Raw genomic sequence first — 16143 nt, 5'->3', positions numbered from 1 at the left:
TACCTGGGTTTGCTGACCGTTAATCTTTCAATGTGGTGGCAACCAGTGGCTTTACAAGCATGGAAGAATTACAATAGGTAAAATGGGGACTGAGAAATCTTTATTTTTTAATTAAGTCTGTAGGTTGTTTTTTTTTTTTAGCAATACCAGCGCTAAGGGAAAAATTAAGCCATCAATCAGGACACATCGTTTCCCTTTATACCCTTAACTGCTCTCGACCAGCTGACCTAATAGGAGAAAACGTTCCGCGCATTGTGATTATGCGGTTACATGCTTCATCGGGCCCCCTAGAGGACAATATCTGTCTCGACACCGCTGTATTTCAATGCCAGTGGAAAAAGTCATCCAGACACACGATGCTTTCCCAGTGTCTGTTATTTAAGGACAGTCCTCCCTGTTTCATGTGTAGCAAAGGCACTGAAGGTAAGAAAACTCATTTTGTATGAAACAGAAGAGGCAACTCAAGACTACTGTGACATTTTGAGGATGCCGTTGGCTATTTAAAAAAAAAAAAAATGGTCCTGAATTTCATCAGTGGTCTTTGAGTTGTATCTACCAGTTTTATTTATGCATTACCCTCAAAGTATTGGAACTGGTCTTCCCTCATAGCTCAAAACCGCTCAAAGCAATGAACAAAGGGGTTTGTTGAACACAACCATCAGAGTTTTTCTTCAGTTTGCAAACCTTCCATGTGTATATACTTCCTCCATCACAGTTTAAAAAACAAGTGCTGTTATATTATCTTCCACAATATTTCTAAGTGACCAAAAAATACAGACACAACTCCAGTGACTTAAAGCATGTATTTATTACACATAAATCAGTCTCCCACTGGTACAACAGGAGAGTTTAGGTTCTCATATACTGTATTTATTTTGCCCATCAGCACCTGAACCAATCCTTGCGTGTATACACAATATAGGGCCATTTGTTGTGCGAGAGCAAAGGAATGCAGCATTAAAGCCTGCAGACCATTTCCCATTTACACTCTCACACACACAGACACATACTGTCACTCAGTATGGATCACAAATCTCCTCTAACCCAGTGTCGCTCGTGCTGGAGTGTATAAGTGTTGGACAAAGCAGATGTTCAGGTAAACCAGATCTCATTCAGATGTCTAAATTACTGTACATGTTATTTAGAGGTACTGAGAATGAACTCAGAAATGATGCAGGCTGCTCAGGAATCACGCTGCAGCTGTTTTCTTCTCCTTGTACGTGGCCATCATCTTCTTAATCTCGGCTATTGCTTTGCCCGGGTTCAGGCCCTGTATTGGCGAGGAGGAAAACACAATGATCAGATAAAGAAATGGGAGGAGACTCAACGGGGAACAACTGTTCATGTGTTTACGGCCTACGTATACTATTTACAGGCATGACATGGTGTGGCAGAGAGAGTGAATTCACATGCATGCTGGGAACTGGAAGGGGCTGTGGTACCTTGGGGCATGTTTTGGTGCAGTTCATGATGGTATGGCATCGGTACAGGGAGAAAGGATCCTGAAGCTTAGAGAGTCTCTCCTCTGTGAACTCGTCCCTGGAGTCGATCATCCAACGATATGCCTGAAAGTCAAACACAATAAGTAAATATACTCCCCTGTTCCACCAGTACAGTGGTCAATACTCTTCCATGTGCTGGTTACCGCGGTAAACCGTCTCGCATATACACACCTGCATGAGGACGGCGGGTCCAAGATATTTATCTCCGTTCCACCAGTAGCTTGGACAGCTTGTGCTGCAGCACGCACACAGGATACATTCATACAGCCCATCCTTAAACACAGAGAAATCCAATCCACCTTAAGTCTACGCAAACCTATGGAAAAGCTTGTTGTCTTATATCACCTTGAAAAGCACAAACAAAATCGTTCAGAATGCAGATACCAGTTTCTGACGATCCTCCACAGACTGGAGGTACTGCTCCTTCCCTTGTTGTGACTCATCCTTTTTCTTCAAGAAGGGTTCGATGGATTTGTACTGGGCGTAGAAGTTACTCATGTCCTACGGGCAAATTGACCTTTCAAGTAAAGCTCTTAAAGACTAACAGGGCATTTATTTAAGCAAACATTACATGTCACATCAAAAAACACAAAATAATATATATATAAACATACTAACCGGAACCAAATCTTTGACCACATACATATGTGGAAGAGGGTAGATCTTGGTCACCTTGCTGGTGTTGGTATCAATTTTGTTCAAACATGCCAACGTGTTACCACCATTGATGTTCATTGCACAAGATCCACAGATACCTTTAAAGCCAATGATAAACACCCACAATTAAAACTGGCACTGAAATGTTAAGGATAAATTTTAATGATGGCATGGATGTTAACAATGGCATTTTTATTTCTCAAGAACAAGTGCTATATTAAGAAACTGACAAACTACTATTTTTGATATATTTTTAATCTGCTTCAAACATGAAGCAATAATTTGAGAACATGCCTATGTTTTTTTAAGGCCCTGCTCTGAAAATAAGCACATAATTAGAAGGAACATTAAAGACTATAATTGTAGTTTCACAGTGACGTTTTTACAAACTAAAATTCTTTCACAGTAAATATAGACTACAGCATTTTCAAATGACCAACCAAATCTGCGAACAATACCATAACAACAATGTTAACACCTAACTCCACTTATGTGCCCAGTATTATACTGCGCCCTGTACCCCCTCCCCTGGCCTCTCACCCTCTCTGCAGGAGCGTCTGAAGGTAAGTGTGGAGTCCATCTCATTCTTGATCTTAATCAGAGCATCAAGGACCATGGGGCCACAACTGTGCAGAGCAAAGAACGCAAGAAGATGTTAAATTCAACAACTTTAAGACTAGTTGCCTTTGACTATCGCCAAATGAAAAATATATTATTAATTAGAAAAGTAAGGCGGAGTTTTCATTTACGTCAGGTGCAAGCTGTATTTGTACAGTACTTTTACACTCCTTTCCTGTAGACCACACCTGTCCAATCTAGGTGCTGATAAGGTAACTGGCTGGCATTCTGTGCCAGTGACTAAAGCTTGTGCGCTTTAACAGGTCTGCAGTGGGGAAGCATAAGCTGCAGGAGCACAGCTGATTGGATGAGGAGGTTTAAAAGCAGAACAGGGACAAGACTGGGGGGGGGGGGGGTCAGCCTGTCTCAGTCACTCTGATGTGTGCCCAAAGAGGCATTGTGTTCCCTTGTCTAAAGTCATGGCTGTATTCTGAAGAGCAACAGATTTTGACTAACACAAAAAAAAACACACTATTGCTGTGTGAGAGGCATTTAAGTTGAACACCAAATGATAAATATTATTACGATGAATTCATAGATACGTTGTTCTGTTCCTGAGAGTTACAGTAAAAAAGCTCTCTGAAAATGATACTTAAATCTCACCACTAATGGGGTATTACAGTATTCACAAAAGCTCTTTATCAAAATCCAAAATTAGCAACAAATTTGCCAGATGTTCAACATACTTCCATTTCTGTCAGTACCAACTGATACGATAATCAAATATACAGGCAGTTTTATGTTCCTGATATAAAATGAACCCTTGTAACGACATTCATGAAAAAAATCTGTCAGCGCCAAAGCCCGGGCTGCACTCACGTGTTGAGATCAATCTCGTATGTCTGCATTCGAGGCTTATCTCCAGGTGTGTCGGGGTCCCAGCGGTACACCTGGAACTTCTTAATTCTGGGCTGCGCTGCAGGTGCCGCTGCTGTCTGGGCATATCGCACCGCCTGAAGGACAGAGAGAGAAAGAAGAGTGAAGGGGGCAGGATTCATACCACATGCAAATCTGTGTTAGCACTGAAATATACCGAAGCAGCATATGTATAGCTCTGTATAACTCTCGTTCAATGTTATACATCAGTAATTGCAAAAAGATCTGCATATGTGTTAGTTTACTTGCTCAATGGAAAAATACAAAAATCAGAACTGCATAAACTTCACATGACTAGGACAAAGAGCGCAGAACAGACTGGTTGTTGATATGACTCTCTTCATAATGAATAAAATATATTTTGACCGTGTAAAGTTTTTCAAAAGCACTGAATTTTTTGAACGACAAAACTGATTCCATTTTGACAGCGAGACTGTTTTAACTTATAGGAACTGAAAGCAAAATGAGAGGTTTAAATCATGGTCTTCTCGCCACAAGGTGCCTACTGGTCACAGAGCGTCATTACACTATATGACTACGTTACATCACGATTCATGTCTTGTTATCTAACTCACCGAACAAAGAAAAGTTGCTTTATAATCGTAGTATATTATACTTCTCGGCAAAGACAGAAAGTTAAGATTGGTGATCATTCCTCTTTCAATGGAATTTAACAGATAAAACGCTAAAGTGAAAATATCATTCAAAGAGCGGTTTACATAGGACACCTTATGTGACAGCTAACAGCTGTATATCAGCATCAATAACCCTGCAACTCGTCAACAAAACCAAGTTTTGTAATAGCCTAGCATTTCATACAGCGGTCAATGCTAAAACTGAAACGGACAAAGATTAAAGATGATTCTGGCAAGAAGATCTGCTTGCTAAGTGAGCTGAAAACAGTTACTTGTAGCTCTACTTGATATAACGTTGATCTGTTTCTTTCTCAGTCCTAATCCACATCTTCCCTGGTTGCAATTTAACTCTCTCTTTCCTGCTAAACAAGACTCCGCTGCAAGTGTGTGTGTATTCAATCTAGGCCGACAAAGTAACGTTACACGTCAGAATTGGAGAATTTTGACGTTAGTATAGCAGAACCAGTACAGTTGGCTACAGTCAGCTAACCTACGACATAAAGCTAACAAGCTATTAGCTACAGCTCACTTATCCGCCTAGTACCCAGCTAATACAATGACAAATGACGTGTCAGTCCTGTTTCTCTATCGTTTACTTACTGTTGACGTCCATGTTTATCGATATATAAACTATCTATGTGTACACGAGTGTCTGTTAACCTTACCACCATTCCGGCGGAGGAACGGAATGCCACAGCACTGCAGCGGCTCAAGGAGAAACACACCGCCGACATTTTCGCAAGGGCTCTACGGTTCTACCTCCACTGACCTCTAGGGAACCTCCACTATCCCATCATGCCTAGCTCGCGTTAGATCCTCAGATGTCTTGAAAAGGAGTACTCAAATCCAGTACCAACCACAGACAGCCTACGAATTCAGTTGCAGTGTATGCAAACACTCCCCTTTTCTCTCTGAATTCGAAACAGTGGCGTCCGTGGAATGCAGTGCGGTCCACCTAGGATGTATCTGAGAAGAAATGATGTGAAAGAGGTATACAATTATTTACAGGTGTTACCCAGGTAAATGTTATTACTTGGCAATTACATGCACCCCTCTCTGCATATTCTGAAACATTAAAGATGACTAATAATGCATTTGTGTATTCTAAATTGTTTGTAATGAAGTTAATCATACATGTAAATCACAGCTAATAAAAAAATGTCCTTCACATGTTCATCACAAATCAAACAAGTATGCATGGTAACATATTGAAAGAAAACAGTGCTTCTAATTTTTGTTTTAAAAATATTATTTATACATTTCATTCTTCTTAAGTTAAGTAAGTTTCTGTGATTGCACACACACACTGTGAACAGTGAGCAGTGAATTTGTCCTCTGCATTTAACCCATCCAACACACCAGTAGTGAACACACACCAGACGCAGGAGCAGTGGGCAGCATTCCTTTGGGAGCGTCCGGGGAGCATTGGGGTTAAGTGCCTTGCTTAAGGGCACACAGCCGTGGATGTTGGGCCTGGGAATCTTCCTCCTCCTCTTCTTTCTAATGAAATATAAATTCAAAAAGTCCCTCTGACAGTGATGGCTGTGGCAGCTGCATGGTTGTTACCATGGTCACAGTTGTTTTACTCTTTGCCTCTTGATATCATTATGAAAAACATGGAAAATGATTGCTGTTAAATTTGGGTTTATGAATACGGTATCATTATAAAGTAGTGTTGTCCCTTCCTTTCTCTATATCTACATTTTTAAATAAATATACAGAGCCAATCCAGTATGACTCCAGAAGCTATATAGAAGCTTTCTCAAAACAAACAATAAAGATTTTCGCCCTAAAAGATCATTTTATATCAGTGTTTTCCCGATTTTTTTCTTTGAGATTATTTTGAACATTTAAAGTCTGGCTTCATCTTTGTTCATTCACATATATGAATGTGAAATTTTTCACGGATAATAAATAAATTAAAGGTATACGAGCCTATCATAAAAACGTCATTTTGTTTTAATGAAACCTCGCAGTGGCCATCATAACAAACAAACAAAAATTATACCAAAACAATTATGTACAAAAAATGAATGAATAATACTTTCAATGTCAGATTAATGTCCTTTCTAAACCTTGCACGGTGGATGATTATAAATGAAACCTTTCGACTTTTATTGATAATAGTTTCTTACAAGCTTGCTTCCAATTTATTTTGAAAATCTGAGTTCCAAAACCTTTCAGCTGAAGGGGTTGTAAATCTCTTGCAGATATTCTTAAAGTAACTGTTATTTCATTTTTGTCTTTTATGCTCATTTCCTGCAGTGTCACATCTGAATCAATGTTTGGTTTCTCATAATTTTGTAATAATTAAATAAGTCTAGATGTTCAGTCGGGCGCCACACATCGGGCATCTACAGCTGCGAGAAACAGAAACAGCTTAAGCGTCGCACAGGATATGACGAATTTCTAGAGTCACGTTGATGTCGGAACTAAACATTCATGCAGGATTAAGGTCACGTTGTTATCTAAATCCGAACAGATTGAATTTTGTGTAAGAAACCATTTGAACTGACACGATTCGGCATATATCATGGTGTTTCTAACGTTATCGTGTTGGATACGTAACCGAGGGCCCGACAGATATTGGAAAGTTCAAGAAGTTTTGAAGAATGCACGGGTGAGAGCTGAGAACACTGCTGTCTGGTTAGGTTAGCAAAAGTGGACGTTCGTCCAAAAAAGCTAGCGTTATACATTGTCAGCGCATTTCGAATAACATCAGTCAAATATTTTTAAACTAAGTCACCTCACCTTATTATCATCGAATTTTGGGCTCAAAGGTGTTAGGTAATTTCATAGAACATGGGGGAATTGTTGTAGGTGCTCGTAGACCCTTATACATTTGATGCCAAACCTATTAAGTGCTTCCTCCAGCTGCTCAAATTTTAGGCACATTAAAACGGTACTAGTTACTCAGACTTTTTTTTTTCTGAATAATTTACTTAATGTGATTTTCACATGTCTGCATATACACATAGTCAGTTTGTCTCTAGTTTGACTGCTTATTAAGCATTTACTGTCAACATTCTTGTTGGTTTTCACCGAACAATTTTTTCCTTTCTACATCTCTCACACAAACAGCATTTTAGGGGAAGGAAGAATCGGTGTTACAGTTTGGCAGTGCGAGCGGTGCGGAGAGCGTTTGTCTATGCAACAAAGGCTCGCAAGGCTAAACGACGCAGCATGCGGACAGTAAGTTACACTGTAATAGCAAAGGCAAAACCAGAGAGTATCCTTATGAGCGCGAACATGTAGCTCAGTAGACATCGGAATAATTATATTATTTCCCCCTTTCTCTTCCAGCTGTGGATATCTCGTATAGCTGCTGCTTCTCGGGAGCACGGAATGAAGTATCCTGTCCTTATCAGCAACCTAGTTAAGGTAAATGTTTATCCTCTGCTCCATAATAAAACCCATTTGAAAAATCAGGTGTAGTTTGAAACCCTGTACTGGAATCATTGTGATTAATTGCTTGGAGCGTAATAGTATTTGTCAGTGCTTTAGTGTGTTGTGGCCATGCAAATTGCATATATTATGACTGTGTGACACGGGGGGGGGGGGGCCTTTATGAGCGCTAGGGTCTCAACATTTTTTTTTTTAGAGTTTTCAGTGTGTGCTGTTCTATCTATTTTATCCATACAGAGTAGCGTCCAGGTAAATCGACGTGTTTTGAGTGACCTCGCTGTAACTGAACCACGGTCATTCCTCTCTCTTGCCAAGCTGGCCAGGGCACGGCAACAAGAAGGGTTCTGCGCTGCCCTGGGTAATGGCAAAGAGCCCCCTGGTGTCTTCTCTCGCATCGTTCAGTTACAGTGATCCAGTATTGTCTGCCAACCTGTTCCAGTGGACTCCATGTTTGTGTACCCCAAAGACAGGATAACTGTTTCATCCTGTTACAGATTTTCCTTCCTCAGTATCCAGCTGATGTAGACCTCACTAAATAGCAATGTCCAGTTTCATGGGAACCACAATATGGATAGAGTCTAACCTCGTTCAGAGGCGTTTCACAGGAGCCATGCAGTACCTGAAAAGTTGGGAGGGACAGTGATTTTGTGAGTTCAGAGGGACATGACTTGACCTTTTATTTGTAATGCCTTGTGTTTGTTTATGTAAATATATATAATTCTTTGTCAATAAATGATGTTTATCCAGCTTTGTTTTACTGTCTTTTGCTGAAGTAGTACGCTGTTATGTTTTTCATAAAGTATTTAGTAATAAAAGTATAAACAGTAAACGTACTCTACTCTTATACTGAAAGCCACATTTTTTTCTTTTTTCTTTTGGTTAATATTTTCAGAAAAGGAAGTGTGTAACAAAAGAGTTGCCAGGCATCACCACACAGCTCAGATTTGACAGTTTATTACATTTCAGTTTTTACTTTAAACTCAGTCTGGAAGAAATAATTAGTTTCATCCAGTTTTCTGGAACAGCTGCTCTCTTAGAATGAATGGGTTGAGTCAGTTTTTTATTACACAAAGTGCAGATCATGTTCTTGTATTAGTCTATTCTTGTTGGTGAGTATGTGCTTTACTGTTTGTGATGAGCAAAAATTTTCTTTTTAATTGAATGTCTTAAGTGTCATCACATCCGCTATATTATACAGATAATAAAAAAAAACTTGGAAAAGTTCATCCACAGACAGTACAGTTTTCATAGTAGTTCAGACATACTATACGAGAGTGATTCTCCTTTGATCATTAAAGCACACTTTAATCGATTGATTCGTTGAGCTGTCGTTAATAACTCTATCACGAATTAGTAGATATCTCTAATCTATTTACACTAATCTCATATATAGATGGTTGAAGTGGTTTCAAAGCTGTTAGAAAGACTGGAGTTGTGATTACTTCCATCTGTATTTTGTTCAACATGGTGTAACGTGTACAAAAAGTGCAGCAGGGCCTCATTAAGTTTATGCGTATTTTAAACGGTTATGCGAAATGTTTCACAACCGTTTGCAAAGCAAAACACCTACTTACCAAAGTCGATTTTGCTGATGTGATGCAATTCGTGTACCCGTCACGTAAGTCTTTTCATTCATTCTCAGAGTTTTTCTATACGCATTATTTTAGACCCTTTGGAGCTACCATACTGAATTCGCGGGTGTGGCTTTATTTGTGACCTCTAGTAAGGACAAGCGGTATAGCCAATCAGGGCAGAGCTTTGCTCAACGTGAGATTATGCACTTGCGCAAAACGAGACAGCGTGACACGCGTGTAGAGGAAGCCTGACGGTGGTGGTCGGTGACTGACTTATTGCTACTCATCGTGGCTGACAGGTACAGATAACTCTACCTCTAGTTCGCGAAAAATGTCTTGGCTGTTCGGCTTGAATAAAGGACAACCGGAGGCCCCACCTGACCTACCGGGCTCACCACCGCCGCCTCCACCGACTGGGGGCTCCGGTGGTAGTGGTGGTGATAAACCCAAGGACAAATGGAGTAATTTCGACCCGACCGGGCTTGAACGTGCGGCTAAGGCAGCAAGAGACCTCGATGCATCACGTAAGTGCTTTTTAAGACCCACAAAGAATCTTTGCAACATTAGACAGTTTGAAGCTTGTTGAGAAAGCCGCGTTTAATCAGCAAAATGGCTTGCCTACATGGCACTGCATGATCACTCCAGCTCAATCAGCGACCGAGTAAGTAACCTGCCAGTTGAATGAATGGTATCACATGAGAGACAACAGACATACAGTATGAATACTACGCGAATGGTTAGGGGGTCTGTCCGAAGTATGACTGATAACGAGACAGACAAAGCTTCTGTTCTTCTGGAAGAGTTCTCGTGGTCAGTGGGTCAATATCACCATCAAGGTTAAAGTTCAGAGGTCACTTACGGTCACGCAGTCGGCTATAGCTAAATATGAGTGTGTTGTCACAGTAAAATGTACACACTCCTAATAATCTTCCTTTTCCAGTTATTTCTCTTAAGTTATACCCATAAACCTTGACAAATTTGAACAGTAACTGCATGTATTTCTTATCATTGTTATTGAAGGCCATGCAAAAGAGGCTTTGGAACTTGCTCGAATGCAGGAGCAAACAGTCCAGATGGAGTATCAAGGTAAAATTAAGGTAAGAAATTTACCCCATGTATGCGATACTGCAGATAAAGACTAGAGAAGCAATTGTAACTGAATTCATTTTTTTTTTTCACAAAAGCCATTAAGATGAGGCCCAGTGCTGAAGTCTTTCATGTTCTGACTTTTTGATTGTTGTGTTGACAGGAGTATGAGGCTGCAGTGGAGCAGCTGAAAGGAGATCAGATCCGCATTCAGGCTGAGGAGAGGAGGAAAACCCTTAATGAGGAGACGAAGCAGAATCAAGCGGTGAGCGAGAGTATGGTGGATGCTGTATTAAGTGCTGGAAAATTTCACTGGGAAAATGGATTCACCATTTCTAGGTCCCTTTCAGATTTACTCGTTGCTTCATATTTTTCCGAGTTTTACTGATTAATGCAAATTTTTCTTTACAGCGGGCTCAGTACCAAGACAAGCTGGCCCGACAACGCTACGAAGACCAGCTTAGACAACAGGTACAGTTTTTTTTTGTTTTTTTGCTTATTTGTTTTTTAATAACAGGCCTCTGTGATAATTATCCTTACCTAAATGTATATGCCATTTACTTTTTCCCCCAGCAAGCACTTAATGAGGAGAACCTTCGCAAACAGGAGGAGTCAGTGCAGAAACAGGAGGCCATGAGAAGAGGTTTGTTTGCTATATCTCAGCTGACACAGTATTTGCATTGCAGCAAGGGGGCTGTTAATGGCTGCTTATGTGTTATTTTACTCAGAGAGCCATTATAGTTATAATGTGGACTCTTGACCAGAGTGAAATTATGCAGATTAAACACACATTGTTATGTGGTTGACCACTTAGAATGGGGGGTATGAATGTTCTGGACTTATAATTGGCTGATTAAAAAAATTCGTCCATTTAGCGACGGTTGAACATGAGATGGAGCTAAGGCACAAGAATGAGATGATGCGGGTGGAGGCAGAGGCCAAGGCCAGGGCAAAGGTCGAGAGGGAAAATGCTGACATCATTCGTGAGCAAATCCGCCTAAAAGCTGCAGAACACAGGCAAACTGTATTAGAGTCCATACGGTGAGTGGACGTATCATCTGTATGGCGCTATATGGATATGGTTTTGTTCATTTTTAAAAAAAAATATAGATACGTTTTTAGGTCCACGATCCTCATTATTTGTGCATTGGTCCTTTTCCAGAACGGCCGGGACCGTGTTCGGAGAGGGATTCAGGGCTTTTGTCTCAGACTGGGACAAAGTTACAGCCACTGTAAGATTTTTCACATGTTTTATTAATCACAGGTGTAACGGCTGGTCTGTATAGTTCACTGAATTGCAATTCCATATCCACACCCCTAGGTGGCAGGACTCACTTTGCTGGCTGTGGGGGTGTACTCTGCCCGGAATGCCACAGGTGTGGCAGGACGTTACATTGAGGCACGACTGGGTAAACCTTCTCTGGTCAGAGAAACATCTCGCATTACTGTGGCCGAAGCCATCAAGCATCCAATCAAGGTAAAGAGCCAGTGCTCCTACACACGAGGCGCAGAGGGGCCGTTGTCTTGTCAGTGTCACTGGTAATTTTACATAAGTTTGTGAACTCTGCTTTTTTTTTTTTTTTCAGATTTAGATTCCATTTCTAGGAAATTAAGTGTTGTAATTCATCCACACTCATTCGTTTTCTCTCACTCTTTCTTTCCAGGTGGCAAAGCGTCTTACCAGTAAGCCTCAAGATGCTCTTGAGGGGGTTGTTCTCAATGTGAGTACAGTTACAGCCAATTAAAAAAAAAAAGTCTTTGGACATGGTTTTCCCCTATTCTATGAATGGACCCCCACTTCATGTAATTTTATATGTTGTGAGGAACTGTTGTTTTGCTGGTTTTAAAGCTGTGTGGAAAATGTATACCGTCTAAGATGTGATGTGTTAAGATTTTTGCAAGTAAAATTTTGATCTGCTGAAGAACCCTCATATCTCCACAGCCCAGTTTGGAAGAGCGGGTCCGTGACATTGCCATAGCAACAAGGAACACCAGACAGAATCGCGGGCTTTATCGTAACATCCTCATGTACGGCCCACCTGGAACTGGAAAAACTCTCTTTGCCAAAGTACGTCCCCTCTGCCCTGTCTGACCACTCTTGTGCCAGTACATATGAGAAAACATTTCACCGTGTCTGTGTGTGTGTGTCTGATTGTTTGGTTCTTCTTTTTTTTGTGTTTGAGTAGAAGCTGGCCATGCACTCTGGCATGGATTACGCCATCATGACGGGTGGAGATGTGGCCCCAATGGGGCGTGAGGGGGTTACTGCCATGCACAAGGTCTTCGACTGGGCCAGCACCAGTCGACGAGGGTACGTCTCTATTTTGTATTCCAGTCATGCTCTGCAGTCAAGTGACGTGTTTAAGGCAGCCCAGCCAATCTGAATGTGCTCTTTTCTCTCTTAACCAGACTGCTGCTGTTTGTAGATGAAGCTGATGCATTCCTACGTAAGAGAGCTACTGTAAGTGTCTGTCTGTGTGTTCTTTACATCAACGCCGTATGATCTGGTGCAGTAAGGTGAGGTAATCCCCATGCTTTATGTATTTCAGGAGAAAATCAGTGAGGATCTAAGAGCCACTCTAAATGCATTCCTGTATCGCACTGGAGAACAGAGCAACAAGTCAGTTCATCATTTTACTATTTCTATTACAAATGAACTTATTCAAGGTGATGTTTGAACCTTAAGTCCTTCTCATTTATCAAGAACATGTCCTTTAATGTGTCTGTTGCTGTTACTTGTTCTTTTCACAGGTTCATGCTGGTGCTGGCCAGTAATCAGCCTGAGCAGTTTGACTGGGCCATTAATGACCGTATAGATGAGATTGTGAACTTTGCCCTGCCAGGCCTAGAGGAGAGGGAGAGGCTTGTACGCCTTTACTTTGACAGATATGTGCTGGAACCAGCCACCGGAGGGCGACAGTACGTATATACAGTTATCAAGTCATAGAAACCTACACACTCAGATCTATGGTACATTTTACTACATTGTATTTTGTGATGGAGGGGAAAAGACTGTAAAGCTTGTAGCCCTGTAAAATTTGAGCGTTTTTGCCGTGTAATTACCTGAATATATGATTTCACATTGTCTACCCACCTGGCCTGAGCCGTAGCTGAAAGTTACTAAGTGTGTCAAGGGTTTGGGGAGCAGGTGGCTCAGCGTCAGACTGGAGCACAGGTGGAACACAGGCACAGCACTGTCATTAATTTCCCTGCCAAGGGAAAAAAAAAACATGATTAAAAAAAAAAATAGTGAAAAATCATGCGGTGAGAGTATAAGGGAAGTTAGGCATGGAGAATGGGTCATCTTCGTAGAGTGTCTAGGATTCATTGTATGGTCACATCAGGCCTTGAATCATTTGAGCCATTTAAATTTTGTTTCATTCTGTCATGTTCATGTATTCATGTGGAATTGTTATATTTCTGTCTCTGTTTTCCTTCTGTGCAGGAGGTTGAAGCTGGCCCAGTTCGATTATGGGCAGAAATGTTCCGAAATTGCCAAGCGCGTGGAGGGCATGTCGGGTCGTGAGATCTCTAAACTGGGCGTCGCTTGGCAGGTCTGTTCATTAGCGTGTGTTGTGTTACATTTTCATGTTTCCATCATTTGGCACCACTTCCTAACAAGAGAGAGCTGACTCAAGCGAGCGACAGTGAGCGCTACTCGTTGTTCTCGGGGTTGTTCTCTGTCAGAGCGTTCTAAATTAATCTTGACTTCCACTTACTCCGACAAAAATAACAAAAGTGGGACACCAAGTATGTGTGTCGTGGTGAATCTCTCCGCCTGGAGATGGCAGCGGTTTCCAGAATTTGTTACCGTATTCATTGTACAATCTCGGTGGAAATTCAACCCCTTTTTCCTGTTTCCCCAGGCGGCAGCCTATTCCTCTGAGGACGGAGTCCTGACTGAAGCTATGATTGATGCGCGGGTGGAAGATGCTGTGAGACAGCACCGTCAGAAGATGGACTGGTTGCATGGGGAAGGTGTGCTGGACAATGAGGGCAAGCTAGCTTTTAAGGGCCAGCAGGGGGCAGCAGAGAGTGCAGGCAAAATGGGCTTTACTCTGCCTCTGGATTCACCCCCACAGGCCCAAGAGGTGCTCGACCCGCTGCAGGACAAGGAAATGTCCACAGTTCAGGCAGAAGAGAAACCAGAGGTGGCTGAACAGGCAGTGCCACCCTCTGTGGACAGTACTGTCCTACCTGAGGAGGGAGGTCATACAGGAGGAGAGGGAACTGCTCCAGTGAAAGAGGAGGAGATAGCTAATGGGACCAAACCCCAGGGAGGAGCCGATGTCCCCGGGGACCTGACACAGACTGAATTGGCCTCTCCTAAGACAGGCAGAGTAGAGAGTGAGGGGAAGGCAGAACCACCGTCCAAGGATGGAACGCCAGTCTGAAGGACAGATGAAGTTTCAAGGTCACACAGTGCACTATGCATAGGTAGACACCCCATGAAAGCCACCACAAGAACCTCTGCTGTCACTTGTTGTCGGTCGTCTGTGTGTATGTATGTGTGTGTGTGTGTGTATGTGTATGTGTGTGTGCGCACGCGCACCAGTGTATGCCAGCAGAGTGGAAGAGACTGTGCAGATCAAATTTACAGTATACTTAATGAAACTAAAGAGTGGTGTGGGCAGTGTCAAAAAAACCCATGTGTTCAGCTGTAAAACGTCTGTCATTGTATTTTACTTTTAAACAATGCACTATTAACAGCCTTGCTGACAGGAAAAAAAACAAACGTGTTAAACTAATGTAAGACGATGAATATGTTTTTATGAATAATAGTAAAATAACCTTCATTTCTTTAAAAATGAATTGCTCTCGTGTTACTTCTCATGTTGACAACCTTATTTCTTCAAAGGAAGAACAAAAAGGATTCATGAATCTCAGTGATGTGACAAAACCAAAAAACAGTCAGAATTCAAACTCCAGTGGCACCTTTATTCAAACACAGACACTGATCTTCAAAACAGCAAAACCTATACAGACAGAGAGGGAGAGGAGAGGGAGGAGCGCGTTAAGGAAGTAAAACAGCGTCCTCTCCAATCCCAGCTGGTCTACACATTACACCTCAGTCACCCAAAACCCCCCAGACTGATACACACATGCATTACAGCACTAGGAACACACGCACGCACACACACACACACACACACAACTTGAACAGACTTCAAAAGCTCACACGTCAGCACTATTTGTTTAGGAACTTAATCTTTCCATGAATTCATTAAAGCATTTGACTACTCACAATTGTTCAAGATGTTACACAGCTAGATTCCATTTCTCCATTATGAATAAATGCGGGCAGACAATTTGGTTATGGTATCTTGTTTGGGGCCACTCAAAAAGCTGGTATACTAAGCTTTTTAAGTCAAATTTAAAATCTTATTTATCCATAAACGAAAACAGGAAGAGTCAGTTAGGATGTTATACACTTTGGCTGGTCAAATTTGTTCAGGTTCTTTGAAAACACTCTTGAGTGTTTCCAACTCAAAAACACACCCTATTAAAAGTTCAGCAGGAAGACTATGAAACACTTAAATCATTCCCATTACAAAATTAATTATACAAAAGAGTCTGAGACTTGACACTTTTGTTTATGCTCTGTTTCTTGGCAAAGTACCGTAAAGTCTCCTAAACAGGTTTGATGATTCACATCATTGAAATTTAATGTCTTCATTTTTAACTATGAGCTGATGCTGGGTATGAATACATTTGTGTCAGACACTAACTGGAGGATCTATGCAGTTTTTGCACAAAGAACCACATGGCAGATAAGACAAGTTGCACATT

General features: G+C 41.4%; 3 protein-coding genes across 3 annotated transcripts; 2 read left to right on the top strand and 1 right to left on the bottom strand.

The window, feature by feature from the left end:
- Positions 1 to 789: 789 nt before the first annotated feature.
- On the bottom strand, positions 790 to 5045 carry sdhb (succinate dehydrogenase complex, subunit B, iron sulfur (Ip)). Its single transcript, XM_030777564.1, has 8 exons — positions 4954 to 5045; positions 3597 to 3730; positions 2700 to 2785; positions 2121 to 2257; positions 1887 to 2003; positions 1674 to 1775; positions 1443 to 1565; positions 790 to 1270 (listed from the first exon to the last, which is right to left on the bottom strand). Exons 1-8 carry the CDS (start codon positions 5020 to 5022, stop codon positions 1190 to 1192), a joined length of 849 nt encoding a protein of 282 aa, XP_030633424.1. The 5' UTR covers positions 5023 to 5045; the 3' UTR covers positions 790 to 1189.
- Positions 5046 to 6721: 1676 nt separating this feature from the next.
- mrpl20 (mitochondrial ribosomal protein L20) lies at positions 6722 to 8439 on the top strand. The gene is made up of 4 exons (XM_030777582.1): positions 6722 to 6908; positions 7370 to 7480; positions 7592 to 7669; positions 7931 to 8439. The coding sequence occupies exons 1-4, from the start codon at positions 6822 to 6824 to the stop codon at positions 8102 to 8104; spliced, it is 450 nt and encodes a 149-aa protein (XP_030633442.1). The 5' UTR covers positions 6722 to 6821; the 3' UTR covers positions 8105 to 8439.
- Positions 8440 to 9522: 1083 nt separating this feature from the next.
- atad3 (ATPase family AAA domain containing 3) lies at positions 9523 to 15131 on the top strand. Its single transcript, XM_030777543.1, has 16 exons — positions 9523 to 9791; positions 10288 to 10364; positions 10517 to 10618; positions 10765 to 10824; positions 10927 to 10996; positions 11229 to 11394; positions 11516 to 11585; positions 11675 to 11830; positions 12018 to 12074; positions 12296 to 12421; positions 12540 to 12664; positions 12763 to 12814; positions 12903 to 12973; positions 13105 to 13272; positions 13799 to 13907; positions 14220 to 15131. Exons 1-16 carry the CDS (start codon positions 9599 to 9601, stop codon positions 14745 to 14747), a joined length of 2130 nt encoding a protein of 709 aa, XP_030633403.1. The 5' UTR covers positions 9523 to 9598; the 3' UTR covers positions 14748 to 15131.
- Positions 15132 to 16143: the final 1012 nt, after the last annotated feature.

Source organism: Chanos chanos, chromosome 6, assembly GCF_902362185.1.
Source record: "Chanos chanos chromosome 6, fChaCha1.1, whole genome shotgun sequence".
Taxonomy (NCBI): Eukaryota; Metazoa; Chordata; class Actinopteri; order Gonorynchiformes; family Chanidae; genus Chanos; species Chanos chanos.
Note: the sequence above shows the minus strand (reverse complement) of the source record. Positions and strands in the feature narration are given on the sequence as shown.